The following is a 14,997-nucleotide window of genomic DNA, read 5'->3' as shown; positions in this document are numbered from 1 at the left end:
CTTACTGCACTGTGTTCCTGCTGGGATCTGCTATCGAGTGCAAAGCATACGGCAAAAGACAGACTTACTGAAAAGTCCATGCTGGAATGGCCAAATTATTAGTTTACTATTTTTCTCATTTCTACACTGAACGGTTTTCCAAAACACAAGCCATAAAATGTTTTTATGGAAACGTTTTCCAAATACAGGTAAATTTAAGAGTCCTAGCAGGTTCACAGAAATTTAAATTCCTTTAAGTCATGCAAATTTTGTTTTAATTACCTGTATGTCCTTTGGGCCAGAGCTTCAGCACACACTTGCCAGGCATCTGGGGAAATCTTTAACTGCTCAAAATAGGCCAGGGCCTGTAAGATTACAAAGCCGAAAACACATGTGGAATGGTCAGTCTCAGTGCCTTACTGATACTAAAATATTCTATGAGTAGCAAACCAAAAATAAATCAGTCCACCTAAAAAAAAAAAATAAAAAAAAAAGCTAAAATAGTGGCTTCTAAGTATGTGCAACTTAGTGATCATTCCTAGAAAAAAATTACGTAAAAAGCAAATTCTATTAGTTAGACACTCCTGTTTCCTTACAGCAAAGAAGACAACACAAAAATGCCCTGCAGACCTCCGTGAATAATTAGGAGCATTAAGAGAAAAACCACAAGTGCTTTGTCAAGTGCTGTGTTCCTGAGGTATATGTAATTATAAAATGGTACATAAAGGGCATTTTTCCTATTTAATAGCAAATATGCTATTAAAGAGGTGATTACAAAATTAAAGTCTAATTACATGATATGAATTTTGGAAAAGTACTAACAATTGAAAAGCTTTAGGAAACGTTTCCTATTTCTCTGCTTGGGAATTCAGGGCTTTGTTCAAAAGTATAGTCAAGATGGATGAAGCACCAAGTCCATGTGCTCCTTACTAGATTGCTGGGAAAATGGGAAGGACTTCTGCCACTCTTCCATTAGCCTGTTTCAACTGGCATCAATGACAGATACAGATGTCATGTAGGACAATGGACAAATAGTAATCTGAGCGAGCTGTGAAAAGTACCTCAAACAGCCAAGAAAATAACACAAAAACAGTGCTAGACAATTTTAAAGCTGATATAAACCTTGAAATGACTGATATAAACCTTGAAATGATGTAGAAAGAACATTATGTATTAGAGGAACCTAATTTTAATTAGTAAATATTTTTAAAGCTATGGTTTGTGCTCCAGTAGTGATGAAATAAATTGTATGTCTTGATCAGCAATAAAAAAAATGACAGAATATCAGTACACTGCACATATTATGTTGCGTAAATTGTTTTGTTATAGATGAGTATGTGTGTGTATATATATGTGTGTACATGTGTATACTGTATGTATATATATGCACATATACATAAAATGTGTATATATGTACACATATATATATACATACACACAGTATACACATGTAAAAAACGTATTTACTTGGGGCACCTGGGTGGCTTAGTCGGTTAAACATCCGACTTCGGCTCAGGTCATGGTCTCGCAGCTCGTGGGTTCAAGCTCCACGTCGGGCTCTGTGCTGACAGCTCGGAGCCTGGAGCCTGCTTTAGATTCTATGTTTCCCTCTCTCTCTGCCCATCCCCCACGCATGTTGTCTCTGTCTCTCAAAAATGAATAAATGTTAAAAAAAATTTTTTTAAATAAATAAATAATATATTTATTCATATATGTCTGTACACACACACATACACACAGTCAAGATGTAAAATTTTTCCTTTAGGTTAGAGGTTTAAAAAAAAAGCCAAAAAGCTACCATATTTAAGTGATATTCTTTTAATTGTATCAGTGAGGGATTAGGGAATGGGTTTTCATATGTGGTCTCACTGGCTGCTCCCACAAGTATAAAATAATGGCTCTCTTTGAAAATTAAGACCAGAAGAACCCAGGCTGCTGCAAAGAATCTAGTTCACTTGTTGTCTAACAATATTCCATGAAACGTTGGGTTTCCTTTAGGAACATTTACTGTCCCATTTAAGGACAAGGTGGAAGTCAATCATGTATGTTGCATTATTACCACCTAATGTATCACTTGCCAAAAAAAAGGTGGGGGGGATTCAGTATATCACTGACCTACCAGTTTCTTTAACTAGTAAGTTTTAAGCCAAAGACAGCGATTCCATTAAAAAAGTGAAAATAACTTGAAAGTTTCCAGTTTTTAACTGAAGTCTTTTAACTCTGAATCCATGCATTACCAATATTTTAAAATAAAATTTTGTGGCAATGATGAACAAGTCAAAGCTTTTATCACCTATTTCTTTTATTTCATACCTTTTTTCTAATGCTCTAGATTGCTGCTTCTAAGTGGCAACAGAGGCACTTCAGCTACTGCCCCTGTAGAAAAACAGAACTATAGCCAGACAACTAAGAAATGGGGTTGGCACACAGTTATCTTACAATCAAACTGAATTAGTGTCCCAACTACTCATTTCCAGCATCAGAACTATTAGAACTCACTTTCTTTAAGATTCCTTCTTTTTTATCCTAATTAATTCCATTACTCAGGATGGCTTAAGGGGATCAAATTAAGCCTGAATTTGGATGCTTAATATATGCCTATGACTGATGGAACTCAATTTTAATGATAAAAGCAGAACTTTATATTAAAATTACTAACAATGCATTAGGTTTACTTCTCCAAAAAATAAAATAATTACACATTTAAAAACTGTGTTGGGAGAGGGTACCTGGGTGGTTTGGTCTGTTAAGCATCTGACTTCGGCTCAGGTCATGACCTCTCAGTTTGTGGGTTTGAGCCCTGCTTCAGGCTCAGAGCCTGATGCCTGCTGAGGATTCTGTCTCTGTTTCTCTCTGCCCCTCCCCCGCTCACACTCCATCTCTCTTTCTCTCAAATATAAATAAGCATTTGAAACAATTTTTTTAATCTGTTGGATTGTGGCATTTAATAAAAAATGAATAATTTCCAAAAGGGATCATAAAAAAAAATAACACAAAAGACTATAATAACAAATACTAAAAGGCTTTTAATCATAGCCATACAATACCAAGGTAAACAGCTATGATACTTCAACTATGTGACTAAGGGTTTGAAGGTAAGGCAGCTTAAACTCCTGTGGAAAGAAATTTGTCTACACAGAGAAAACATGATTTTAAATGTCTTTTGATGTCCTAACTAGTTTGTTAGGTATCTTGTAACTAGCCAGATATTTAAATCTCAATTCCTGGGGCGCCTGGGTGGCGCAGTCGGTTAAGCGTCCGACTTCAGCCAGGTCACGATCTCGCGGTCCGTGAGTTCGAGCCCCGCGTCAGGCTCTGGGCTGATGGCTCAGAGCCTGGAGCCTGTTTCCGATTCTGTGTCTCCCTCTCTCTCTGCCCCTCCCCCGTTCATGCTCTGTCTCTCTCTGTCCCAAAAATAAATAAACGTTGAAAAAAAAAAATTAAAAAAAAAAATAAATCTCAATTCCTGTTATTGCCCTCAATGTGGAGGGCTTGTTACTTATTCAACAGCAGAGGCATGAAACCATATTAGAAACTACTTGAGATTTTTTTTTTTTTTACTACGAAGAAAATTCTGCTTAAAAGCACAACAAAAACTGCAATACTATTTAGTGAGATTGTTAACCTCATTTAGCTCATTTGTAAAAAATATCCTTTGCTATGAGAAGTGGAAAGAGAAAATGATTCTCCTTCCACTTACCCTATACTTCAAAACACCCACATCTTTAACAAATGTAATTATAGGCTTGCTCTTTAGATTCTTCTTTTATCATTCAGCTATAGCCATGATTACAGGTGTAGCCTACATTATGTTTAATTGTCCAAATATCCCAGCGCCCCATGGATTCCTTGTCATCTGACCATTTTATGTAACCTAAGACATGGCATATTCTAGCTGCTAATTTGCACGTCTGCCTGGACTAAATAACAAGGATGTTAAGTATCATTAACATCAGACCAAGCCAGGCAATACAAAGATAAAATACACATGTCTGTCACTATGGAAAGTTCTTCGAACAGTCTTTGCATTATAACTTTTAACTAAATAGAAACAATGACTGATGTGACGTAAAGAGCTACCTTGAATCACACATGGGATTTCAGTACTTGTTAAACCAACTTTTAAAACACAAACCACAATGCTCACTGTTTGTATATTCTGAATATATTCAAGTACATCAAATTTGTCTCCATTCATTTCTACTCAAATGAAATCTTCATCATCAGATGTATTTTTTTTTTTAATTCAAGTCCTCTAATGCAAATCTGTAGTAACCTTTAAAAAATGATTAAGCTGACTTAACTTACCCTTTGTCTGAAGTCTGAATCAGCATTTGGATTTAGCCCTAAAAGAGCCTGTTCATCCATCCCTGCTGCTATTCTTGGAGTTTTCTGATTACAATAGGCGTGCCCTCTGATCCCACAGAAGAATCCACAAACATCTGCACACACACACACACACACAAAAAGTTGAAAGAAAACATTTGATAAACAAAATTAATGCTTATCCAGAATATCACAAGTGGATAACATTATGCAAAGAAGTTTAAATGTTAAAAGAACTTTTGAAAACTATCCAAAATTACAACTAAAGGAGCCTGTCTTAGAAGAAATACTAAATACTCCACAAATGCGTAATTTCTAAAAATCTAACATATGTCATTGATATTCTCAAATTTTTCTTTAAGATCATGAATATAGGAAGTAACTCATCTCTAAACAGAAGTATCTAATTTATGCAATATTACCTCCAGTACTTAAAAGTACAACTGTGTGACTACACCAAAAATGACAAGCCTAGATTATCTTATTATACTAATTTGCCCCTTTCCATTTGTCAATATCACAAACCTTAAAAAAAGTACAGAACTCAGAATGGCTAAATAGTGACCTCAGAGTTCAATATCCTTACTGGAGTGTCTACCAAGTACCTCAAGAGAAGTCAAATGAAAGAGAAGTGGAGGAGTGAAAAGCCAGGCATTTAACTTTTAAACAACAGACTCTCTTGACAGCCACTTTTAGAAATGTTATTTCACAAAACATTTTTTAATAGTAGCTATAAAAATTGATAAAGAACTTAATCCTGACTAGCCTTAAAAATATTTAGTCTCTGGAAAGCAATGCACTTTTTCACAATATGGTCTAACGTTCTCAAATAAGAACATGATTAAGTCCCAAAAGGCTACTTGGTTTTTGATACAATGTACAGTTGAGGAAACAAGGAACAAATTCTAAATAATGTGAAAATCACATTTATCCTCTCAATACCTATGAGGTAGAAAAACCAGGACTACTGCTCACATAAAAAGGCTGTAGGGCTTTTTTTTTGGGGGGGGGAGTGTTTTAATTGTCATAAACCAAAGAGAAGATCAGAGCCTAAAGAAGCCAAGAGACTAAAGCCCTGGGATGGGGGTGCACAGCCTTTTTGGGAGTGGTGAGGCCAGGACCTGATCTAGGTTAGAGGACCCCAACTACAATATGCTTTTGTCTTCCCCAGGGCCTGCCTGAAACAAATGATAAATCGGGTTATGTGCTGAGAGCTCTTGGAGAGTAAAGTCCAGCCCTTTCTTATTTCTAGATACTTGCAGACTACAGCAAGGCAGTGTAGCCCGCCCCCCCCCCCTCAGGATTAAGGTGCACACACTTTTGAATGACTATTCTTCAGCTGAACCCAGCAAGGCCAGTGGTATTTGGCCTTTCATCTTTGCACTCACTGCTCTTTTCTTGTTACTTTGTTAACCCCTGCCTGTCCTTCAAAACTCAGCTTAGATGTCACCTCTTTCCAGAAAACTTCTTTGATCCCTATTGTCCAATTCTCCTAAACTGGATTAAACGCCCCTCTTAAGTGCTGATATGTTGTCGCTGCCTCCTTGTTTTCTCTCCATAATCTTGAAGGGAAAGAACTGTCTCAAATATTCACCATTATGCCTCTAAGACATAGTAGAACATAGGCTTTGGGTTTGGAAATACCTGGATTTGTACCCCAATCTAGTAATTTTCAAACTGGGGCCACATGGACAACTAGGAAATCTGAAAAAGCTCTTTCTATGAAGTGGGAAAGAGACCATCTACCTCATAAAGCTGTTAAGACTTCAATGAGATAAGACATGTAAAGCATGCCTGGCACATAGTGGGCCCTCAACAGGTTATTTAGAAATCAGAGCTTGCCACATGGGGGAAGGGGACTACTTGGAGTAGTCTAGATTTATCCTATACTAAAAAATGGGCATTTGAACAGATTGGAAAACACAGGTTTTCTTCCCTCACCCCTGCAAAAATGAAAAGAAAATTTAATGATTCCTTGGAAAACTGCATACTCAGAAAATCTGAGTTTCTGTGAATTCCGTATTAAAAAGTCCTATAAAATCATCTTGAATTTAGGTAAAACTGCTTAAGCTGGGTCGCTTTAGTTCTATCAAGTGAAACAGCACTGGTCTTAAGAAAAAAACTGGCCAATAAATAACCTAAGGAAACATAAACTTGTTACCGTTGTCGGTACAGAAAGAATCCCCCACAGAGAGGCACTTGGATAAAAATCAATATGCAGTGGAACATAAATAAGCATAAAATGGTAAATTACCTATATGTGTGTGCCAAGAACTGAAAAGTTACAACCTGTGCGAAAAGGTAACCATTCCCTCAATTAAAGGTTGTGCATGAACACTTAATGTTCTAACAAGCCACGGAGGTGCAGGCTTAAACATTTGTTACAATGCGATAAACTTATCAATTACGCATCTAGCAAATGTTGTGGAGGGAAGCAAGCAACATACTTAAAATACTGAGCCCTAACTTTTCCTTGATAGCCATTAAAAAAAAAAAAAATCAAACAATCTGGGAAAGTTCCTCCACACCTACTAAAGACTGTTCAAAGACCAGGACTGAATCTTTCCAGTCTTACCACCACATTGACAAGTCGCTTTAATAAAACGTAACTTCCCCCAGTAACAACTAATTAGCACTTTCAAAAAGTACTTGTTTCTTCTGGTTATAGGGAAACATCACGCTTGTCTACTCCTGCAGAACTGTGAAGGGAAGAGAAGAAATGGCGTGTCTGTGCTGGCAAAATTACTACACAGAAATACTACTTTTCTCCTTTTTGTCCTGGGGCTGGGGGGTGGGCAGCGAAGCAAGTTTGAGGTCTCCGCAGTTGAAACTGGCAGGACACACTATTACAAATGAGGCTGGCCACCTTTAGTACATCACGGGCCACAGATGAAGCCGACCCCCCTCGGTCGGCCTTGCCCCCTCCTCCCCCACCCCGTCCCTCCCCGAAAGGAGCCTCGTGGCAACTCGGGTGATGAAACACCGGGCAACGGGCGGCCACGCACTCGGGACGCGCTCCGCGGCGATGGCCGCGGTTCGTACCCACCCCCACCCAGTCCGCCCAGCCTTGGGGCGCACCTCCCTGGACGGCCCCCGGCCCGCACCCCAACCCCGGCGTGGGGGCTCCCTGGGCCAGTCCGCCCAGGCAACTTCCCCGCATTCCCGAGCGGACCGAGGTGGATCCGGGTCCCGCTGCCCCCAAGCTCCGAGTCACCTTCCCTATCACTCCATCCCGCCTCCCCGCCTGCACTCCCGAGGGCTGGTCAGCGGAGCGGAGCGGAGCGACGCCGCACGCAGGGAGCGGGGAGAGCGGCCCTCGTCCTTGTCGCCGTCGTCCTCCGCCACGGCCGCAGCGCTAATGCCGGAGACAGAGCTGGCTGGGGCCGCGCGCCGCTCCGCGTCCCCTGACGCCTTCTCTTGCGTGGCGCCGGACCGGCAACCTAGCAAGCAGGCGGGCGGGGTCGGCGCCCCAGGAAGGGAAAGAGCGCGAGGGGCCGGCTAACGCCGCCGCCGCCTCCGTCGCCGCTGAGTCAGCGCGAAGCGCGCTCCCCGCGTCGGCGCCGCGCGGGCCAGCTCCAGCAGCCTCATGGAGAGTGCAGACGGCAGCCCGCGGGCCCGGGGCGGGGGCCTACAACTCCCGGCATGCACGGGGCAGGCGGCGCTTCCGGGCGCTCGCCGGGCCTGAGGTGCATGCCGGGATGGGGTGTCCGGCGCGAGTCCCTCCCGCGCCGCTGAATCCTGGTGGTCCCAGCCGCAGGGTAGGGCGCGCTTAGCACGCTCCGTAAAGGCCTCCTCAGGTTAGCTGGTGGATTCGAGTGAGGCGCTCCTGAGATCCAGATGACGTGATCCAAACCAAATGTGATTCAGTTTAATTGCTCTTCCATGGTCCCACGTGTTTAGCGTCTAGGAGCGTGAGGATCCTCTCAGGGGCGCTGAAAATTCTTAAATTCCACTTGAAACGTACTAATATATTGTCATTCGTGAAAAGGAGAGCATTCTTAGGGAGTTCTGCTCTGCTCGTAGGTTACTTTTCTGGTAGTTACTTCATTTATTCGGAGGCAGTATTGGTTCCAGCTGCCTAGATTTGAATCCCAGCCACAACCCCAACCTCTCCACCCCACACACTTGTTGACCTCAGTTTCAGGCACTTGACATTTATTGTGTTTCAGTTTACTCATTTGTAAAATGGGGACAGTAATAATACTGACCTCAAAGAGTTCTTGTGAGTATTCAGTTAATATTTGCTTTTGCACACCGTAAGTGCTCACTATTTAGGTTTCATTGTTGATTATTCACTACTGAATACAGACTAGGCAATAGTCACTCAGACTGAAGTGACAATTTGGGAGGGGAAATTCAGAACAGATGTATAATAAAATTAACGTAACAACTTAACAGCTACGTTTATTTAGTGACCCACTAGGTGCAAGACGCTACACCACTCATATATACAATATTTTCTATCACTGTTGCATCGCGTTTGTAACTTTAAAATGTCCTACAAAGATTCCTGTCCTAGTTCAGCATATATCTGGAGTTTAGCACATAGGATAATGCCAGCCTGTAGTTAAAACTCAGTAAGTAGATTATTGCATAGATCCTTATATTACTGGTGTTGGTCAACTATGGAGTATGGGGACCCGATACTAATCCTAGTCCAAGTGGCTCCAAAATCTTTAATATGTTTGGTTTATTCCAGTTACCTACTATCTACAGCTTATCTAAAGTTTATCTAGTAATATTGACCCTTTATGGTAGTTCAATAATCTAGGATTTAAAGAATCTTTCAATTTTGAAAACTCACATTATTTTGACCCCAATAAAGAAGCACCTATAGGGAGGCAGGCTGGCTGGTTCAGCTGGTAGAGCATGCGACTTGAAGCCCCACATAGGGTGTAGAGATTACTTAAAAATAAAAATTAAAAAAAAAAAAGAAGCACTTGGTGGAATCTAATTGAGGAGGACCCAAAAGGGTTATTAAATCTGACAACTTTATTTAAAAAAAATTTTTTTTTAGTATTTATTTTGAGAGAGAGACAAAGCACAAATGGGGGAGGGGGAGGGACAGAAAGAGAGGAGGGACACAGAATCTGAAGTAGGCTCTGGGCTCTGAGCTGTCACCACAGAACCTGACGTGGGGCTTGAACTCACAGACCAGGAGATCATGACCTGGGCTGAAGTAGGATGCTTAACCGACTGAGCCACTCAGGTGTCCCTAAGTCTGATCACTTTATAGTCTAGTGTTCTCATTTCAGACTAACATAAAATGCCAGTTATCAAATGTTGATAAATAGGGGCACCTGGGTGGCTCAGTCAATCAAGCAACTGACCCTTGATTTTGGCTTAGGTCATGATCTCACAGTTCGTGAGTTCCAGCCACACATAGGGCTCTGCACTAACAGCAAAGAGCCTGCTTGGGATTCTGTCTCCCTCTCTCTCTGCCTCTCCCCTGCTTGCACTCCCTCTCTCTCTCTCAAAAATAAATATGTATTTTTAAATGTTGATAAATAACGCCATCATTATTTTAACTTAAAGCATGTATGCTTGCATTAAACAAATTTAAAGCACGTATGCTTGCATTTGGCAGTGTTTTCACAAATTAATTGCCAACATTTTGGAGCATTTATTATGTGGCAGAAACAGGTTTTGTTTTGTTTTTTAAGTTTATTTATCTTGAGAGGAAGAGAGAGTGCTTGTGAGCAAGGGAAGGGAGAGACAGAATCCCAAGCAGTCTCCGAGCTGTCAGTGCAGACTCAGGGCTCCATCTCATGAACGATGAGATCATGACCTGAGCCCAGATCCAGAGTTGGATGCTTAACTGACTGAGCCACCCAGGTGCCCCTGTGCCTAAAACAGTTTTAAGTGTTCATATGTTAACCCTCACAACAACTCTATGAGGTAGGTACTGTCATTATCCCTATTTTATAGATGAGGAAACTGAAGTACATAAAAGGTAGCAGAGCTGGGATTCAACCCCCCCCCCCTTCATATGTACAAGAAAGTTATTGCTAGGTGGTGAGATTGCAGAGGATTTTTTTTCTTCCTTGTACATTTTTGTAGTTTTAAAAATCCTCCACAGTGACCAGATAGTATTTTCATAATCAGAAAAACATTAAAAAAAAAAACCAACCAACCTGACTCTAACAAAAGGAAAAATGAAATTGTTTCATTCACTCTTTGAACATTTATTGAATGCTGTCCCTTATGAAATATTTCCAGATTTTTTCAACCAGGTTTGTTTAATTTCTCTGATGTTACTTTTTCTTAACCTCTTTTGTCATGAATATATTTTAATATGTTTTGTTTTGTATTAAAATGGTGTGGTTGTCTTACCTATGAGTCAATTCTTGAAGACGGAAAAGTCTTATCTTGATTCTGTGTATGGATAGTAATTTCTCAGTAAATATCTGTGAAATGTATTGAGCTGAATAAAAAATAAAACAATTGTGAGCTGCTAACCACAGTGTTCTGTGTCAAATTCTGTTCTTCATCTGCTTCATCCCGATGCTTGTTAAGCCTGGTGCCATTGTCATCAAAAGCTCATTCATTCATGATGGGTTTCCTGGCAGAGAAAGAAGTTGGAAAATAGGTCAGGTAAGCTGTCTTTACTGGTCCTAGTGCAATCATTGGTTTCTTTTAGAGGAAGTGGGTGTGTAGCAGGAAGCCTGAGGCAGAAGAGAACATTGAAGCATTATTTAGTAAAAAAAAAAAATGACATTCTTTTGTCTGTGTATATATGTAGATTAGATTTTTTTATCTTGAGCCTTAAAGTTTAAAAAGTTAGGCTAGCATACAACAGAGAAGAATTTGGTATTATTTTGTACATGGGGAACCAAATGACCATATATATACCAAGAAATGACACACTACTTCAATTTATTTATTTTTTTAAGTTTATTTACTTTTGACAGAGAGCTAGCATGCTTGCATGAGTGGGGGAGGGACCGAGGGAGGGATACAGGGGATCCGAAGTGGGCTTCGTGCTCACAGCAGAGCCCGATGCCAGGCTCAAACTCATGAACCATGAGATCATGACTGGAGACAAAGCTGGACGCTCAACCGACTGAGCCATGCAGGCGCCCCTCAGTTCATTTTTAAAACACTTGTATAGTGTTTACTCTGTTCCAGGTACCTGTTATAAAGTACTTTAGAAACATCCTTATATTAATCCTATGGGGTTGGTACTATTACCCTCTTTTCACAGATGGGGAAATTAAGGCACCAAGAAATTAAAGTAACTTGTCCAAGATCATTTAGCTACTGAATGTGAGAGATGAAAATGGAACCCAGGTCATCTGGCTCTACAGTCTTGTGCTCATAACTACTGTCCTTTCACACTAATTGAATTGACCATCCCTCAACCTAAGGCTACTCTGTTCTGGTGAAAGTTCTTCTGGTTAAGAAGAGTGCCTCTGGGGATTAGTTCTGGGTAAGTAATGTTCCATTACTTTTGAAAGATTCATCAAGAAACATCTACTAAGCGCTTGATTGCAGCGGAACTGTATTAAATGCTTTTTGAGTTTAGACGGACTTAGAAGATAAAGAGTAATTGCCTATCTCGGATGTATTTTGTTAATTATCCACATAAAGCTTACCAAAAGATAAGGCAATACAAATATGAAAACATGTCTATAGTGCTTTTAGAATTCATAATTCATTGCATTTGATCCTGACACCAACTTAGTGGTTGGCCAGGCAAGTATTGATAGTTTCATTTTATGGATGATAAAACTGAGGTCCAAAAAAGGTTAAGAGACTTTGCAGAAATCTCACTGATACTGAGCAACGGGGTTCGTGCTGTAATCCAGTTCTCCCGACTCCAAAGCTAGCGATCTTTCCCCTATCTTAACCCTGTTTCCTGCAATCTGAACTTTGTCGTTACCTTGGCAACAGTAGAGAACACTAAGTGCCTGGAAACCATGATACTGCCTTTTCTGTGTACAACCAACTCAAAAGTTCCACTGAGGTCACCTTAACCCTTGATCCTTTTGTCAGAATCCCTTCTTCATGTGCTTACCTTCATGTCTGTTAAGTCTAAGAGCCCTTGTCACCAAAAGTGCATTTATGATGGGTTTCTCGGCAGATAGATCAGGTATGCTGTCTTTTCTAGTTCTGGTGCAGTCACTCTGTTTCTGTTAGTCCTGAGGATGCAGCAGAAGCCTGACAAACACCAAACAGCAGTTGGCAGTGAGGCCTTTTCCCCTACTTGGGCCTCACATTTCACTTGCCATGTGGTCATTTGCCTCTGAACACTCTTGTGAGGGAACTATTTGGCAAAGGTAAAAGGCCTTTGCCTTCTGTTGGTTTGAGGCGACAAATTGTTCAGAGTGGTTTAGATAGGGAATAGTCTTTATTTTAGATGAAACGGCCATGCTTCTGGGGCTCCCTTTTTACCCAGCTATGAAGTTATGAAGGTTCCGACAGATGTACGAACAGATTCTAAGAAAACTTGGAACGCTAGCTAGGTCATTTATGATTTTGTCAGCAGGTGGCACTTCTCTCCTTAGGCACTAAACACAACGTCTCCAATAAAAGAAATACTGTTTTGTTTTGTTTTGTTTTGCTGCTAACCTCAGACTTGGTTAGCCACCCAACCATTTCTCCTCCGTTCCTTTTTTGCAGTGATTTAGTCCACAATATCTGTGTATTTTAATTCGTTTATACTTTTTCGAAAAAAGACATGAAGTTGCTTACAGCATATAGTATACAACAGTAAAATACGAGGAGGAGAACATGAACTGCAATAAAGAATATACAATTTGATTCTGAGTTGTTGGTGGCTGGAACAAAAATACACATAAATGTGTATCATTTCTTTGGGTTAATGGGCAGGGAGAGAGAATGACTTCCCCAGAACTTGAAATTAAAATGAAAGTTACTACCTAGGGTTATGAGAGGCAGGTGTCTGCTATGCCCTTCTCGTCTCACTAACCTAAACCGATAAGTGATCTGTAAAAACGACTCAGTACTTTTACTGTCATGCGGCTTCAAGGCTGGGCAATCAGCATTCCTCAACCCCTCGTGTTCCATTTCCTTAAATGCAGGCCTCACCCATTCATTTATCCTACACAGACCGGGCTCCGCCGGTCTACGGGGCTTTGTCTCTGGACACGGGGAACACAAGCATCCCCATTAGGCTCTGGCGTGCCGAATTAACGTATAGGATTTACTTCAGAGAGAGAGCTTTCAATTAGTTGGACAGAAAAGGTGTGTGTTTATACTCATGAAACACTAGAGGACTGTATCAGGCAATGTTATAAGCAAATGCTAAATCCGTGTGGTTGCTCTTAAGAGCGTCCTAGGGGTGTTCTGCCTGTTAAAAAATAAATCGGTAAATTTCCTGTCGTTTCTAACAGAAGAGCAGTTTAAACTTGTGGATTCCGTCATCAGCACAGTCTGTTAGGAACGGCGCGGTCCCCCAGAGCTGGGGCAGGCGGTGGGAGGGGGGGGTGGTTCGGGCTGCTGTGAGCAGAGGGCGAAGAGAGCCGCTAAATATCCGCCCCGCAGCCCCCGGGGATGCGTGATGATGATTCACCTGAAGGACCAGCGTCTCGCCCGGTCCATTGTTGTCTGAGGTTGGCACGAGGATGGGCGGGAGGCGGGGCCGGGGAGGGTGCTCCAGGGAGCCAGGCCCCGGGGTCGCGCCCCGAAGTTGGGGGCCCCGCGCACTGCGCCCGGGGGAGGTGGCCGCGGCAGGGCGGGCGGCTTTGTGGCGCGCGCGGGTTCTACCGCAGGCGGCGCGGAGGCGGGGCCCTGCACAGGCGTCCGCCAACCCCCCGCTTTCGGCCGGGCCACGGCCGCCGCACATGGCCGGCTCCGCAAGGGCCGGCTTCCCTGCGCACACGAATAGCCGCCTGGACGCGTTCCTGCGGAGGCGGCTGCCGCCCGAGGTCTACGACGCCATCCGCGCCTACGAGCCGTGCATCGTGGTGTCCGACTCGGAGAAGCACACCTTCAAGTACGTGGTCCTCAGCGATCGGCTCATCTACCTGACCGAGAACCCGCCCAAGTCCATACGGCGAGCAGTGGCGCTGCGGGACGTCGTGGCCATTGACCTGGTGAGGAGCGCGGGCGGGAAGGCGGGCTGGCGGGAATCCCTTCTTGGGTACCTCCCCCCAGGTTCCAGGCCTGCCGCACGCGGGAAGAGGGAGGGGAAGGCAGACCTTCCCTATCCCCCTCTGGACTCCCGTACTTTTCTTTAACTTACTTCGGGACTAGCAGCCACACAGGAAAACGGTGGATTGCTGTATGGACTCCGAATAAAAATGCCCTGCCCATTCTCATCGTGTGTACCGGTCAGCCCTTGTACCCCCAAATAGGGATACAGGTTTGAGAGCATAGCCCCCTATCAAAAATACGCTTCAAAGTCATTTTTTTTTTTTTCATTAAGCATCTAGCCTGTGCCAGGCACTTGTTCTAGACACTGAGGATGCACAAAGGAAACAGGGCCCCTTCCTAGAAACTGTTGTGGGAGAGAGAAAAAGCCAAAACCAACGCAAATAAATGCAGTGTGCTAAGTACTTTATGCCTTGTTTATGTTTTTTATCAGCAGTGCTTAGAGCGTGTTAGGTGCTCAGTATGAATAAGTGAATGGATGAATGAATGAAGGAATGAATGAAAGAAAGAGATGTGCACAGGATGCCCGGCAATCTCACACAGGTCACTTGATCCAAGCTGGGCCCAGGCCATGCT

At 42.5% G+C, this 14,997-nt stretch overlaps 2 protein-coding genes and 1 long non-coding RNA gene across 7 annotated transcripts in view; 1 reads left to right on the top strand and 2 right to left on the bottom strand.

Annotated features, from left to right (window-relative positions):
• The window catches only part of XPOT (exportin for tRNA), a 37,526-nt gene extending 29,742 nt beyond the window's left edge, over nucleotides 1–7,784 (bottom strand). The window contains exons 1-4 of one of the 4 annotated variants that reach the window (XM_047065935.1): nucleotides 7,520–7,784; nucleotides 6,881–7,004; nucleotides 4,288–4,421; nucleotides 262–344 (exon numbers count right to left, since the gene is read on the bottom strand). In XM_047065935.1, the coding sequence (XP_046921891.1) occupies nucleotides 262–344; nucleotides 4,288–4,347 (143 nt within the window). In that variant the 5' untranslated portion in view covers nucleotides 4,348–4,421; nucleotides 6,881–7,004; nucleotides 7,520–7,784. Of the gene's footprint in view, nucleotides 1–261; nucleotides 345–4,287; nucleotides 4,422–6,559; nucleotides 6,814–6,880; nucleotides 7,181–7,519 lie in introns of those variants that run through there. The other 3 variants (XM_047065933.1, XM_047065934.1, XM_047065936.1) reach the window with 3 other exon arrangements.
• A 2,760-nt stretch (nucleotides 7,785–10,544) lies between these two features.
• Nucleotides 10,545–14,997, bottom strand: part of LOC124501521 (uncharacterized) — a 121,132-nt gene continuing 116,679 nt past the window's right edge. For both annotated transcript variants that reach the window (XR_006959780.1, XR_006959781.1), the window contains one exon: nucleotides 10,545–10,867. This is a non-coding gene — a long non-coding RNA (uncharacterized LOC124501521). The remainder of the gene's footprint in view (nucleotides 10,868–14,997) is intronic.
• The window catches only part of CUNH12orf56 (chromosome unknown C12orf56 homolog), an 86,645-nt gene continuing 85,516 nt past the window's right edge, over nucleotides 13,869–14,997 (top strand). Inside the window, exon 1 of the mRNA XM_047065770.1 lies at nucleotides 13,869–14,363. Within this exon, the coding sequence (XP_046921726.1) occupies nucleotides 13,893–14,363 (471 nt within the window). The 5' untranslated portion in view covers nucleotides 13,869–13,892. The remainder of the gene's footprint in view (nucleotides 14,364–14,997) is intronic.

Source organism: Lynx rufus, unplaced genomic scaffold, assembly GCF_022079265.1.
Source record: "Lynx rufus isolate CCGP_SWC_20201006 ecotype Redwood Valley unplaced genomic scaffold, mLynRuf1.p SCAF_7, whole genome shotgun sequence".
Classification (NCBI taxonomy): domain Eukaryota; kingdom Metazoa; phylum Chordata; class Mammalia; order Carnivora; family Felidae; genus Lynx; species Lynx rufus.
The sequence above is the reverse complement of the archived record's forward strand: the minus strand, read 5'-3'. Positions and strand labels throughout refer to the sequence as shown.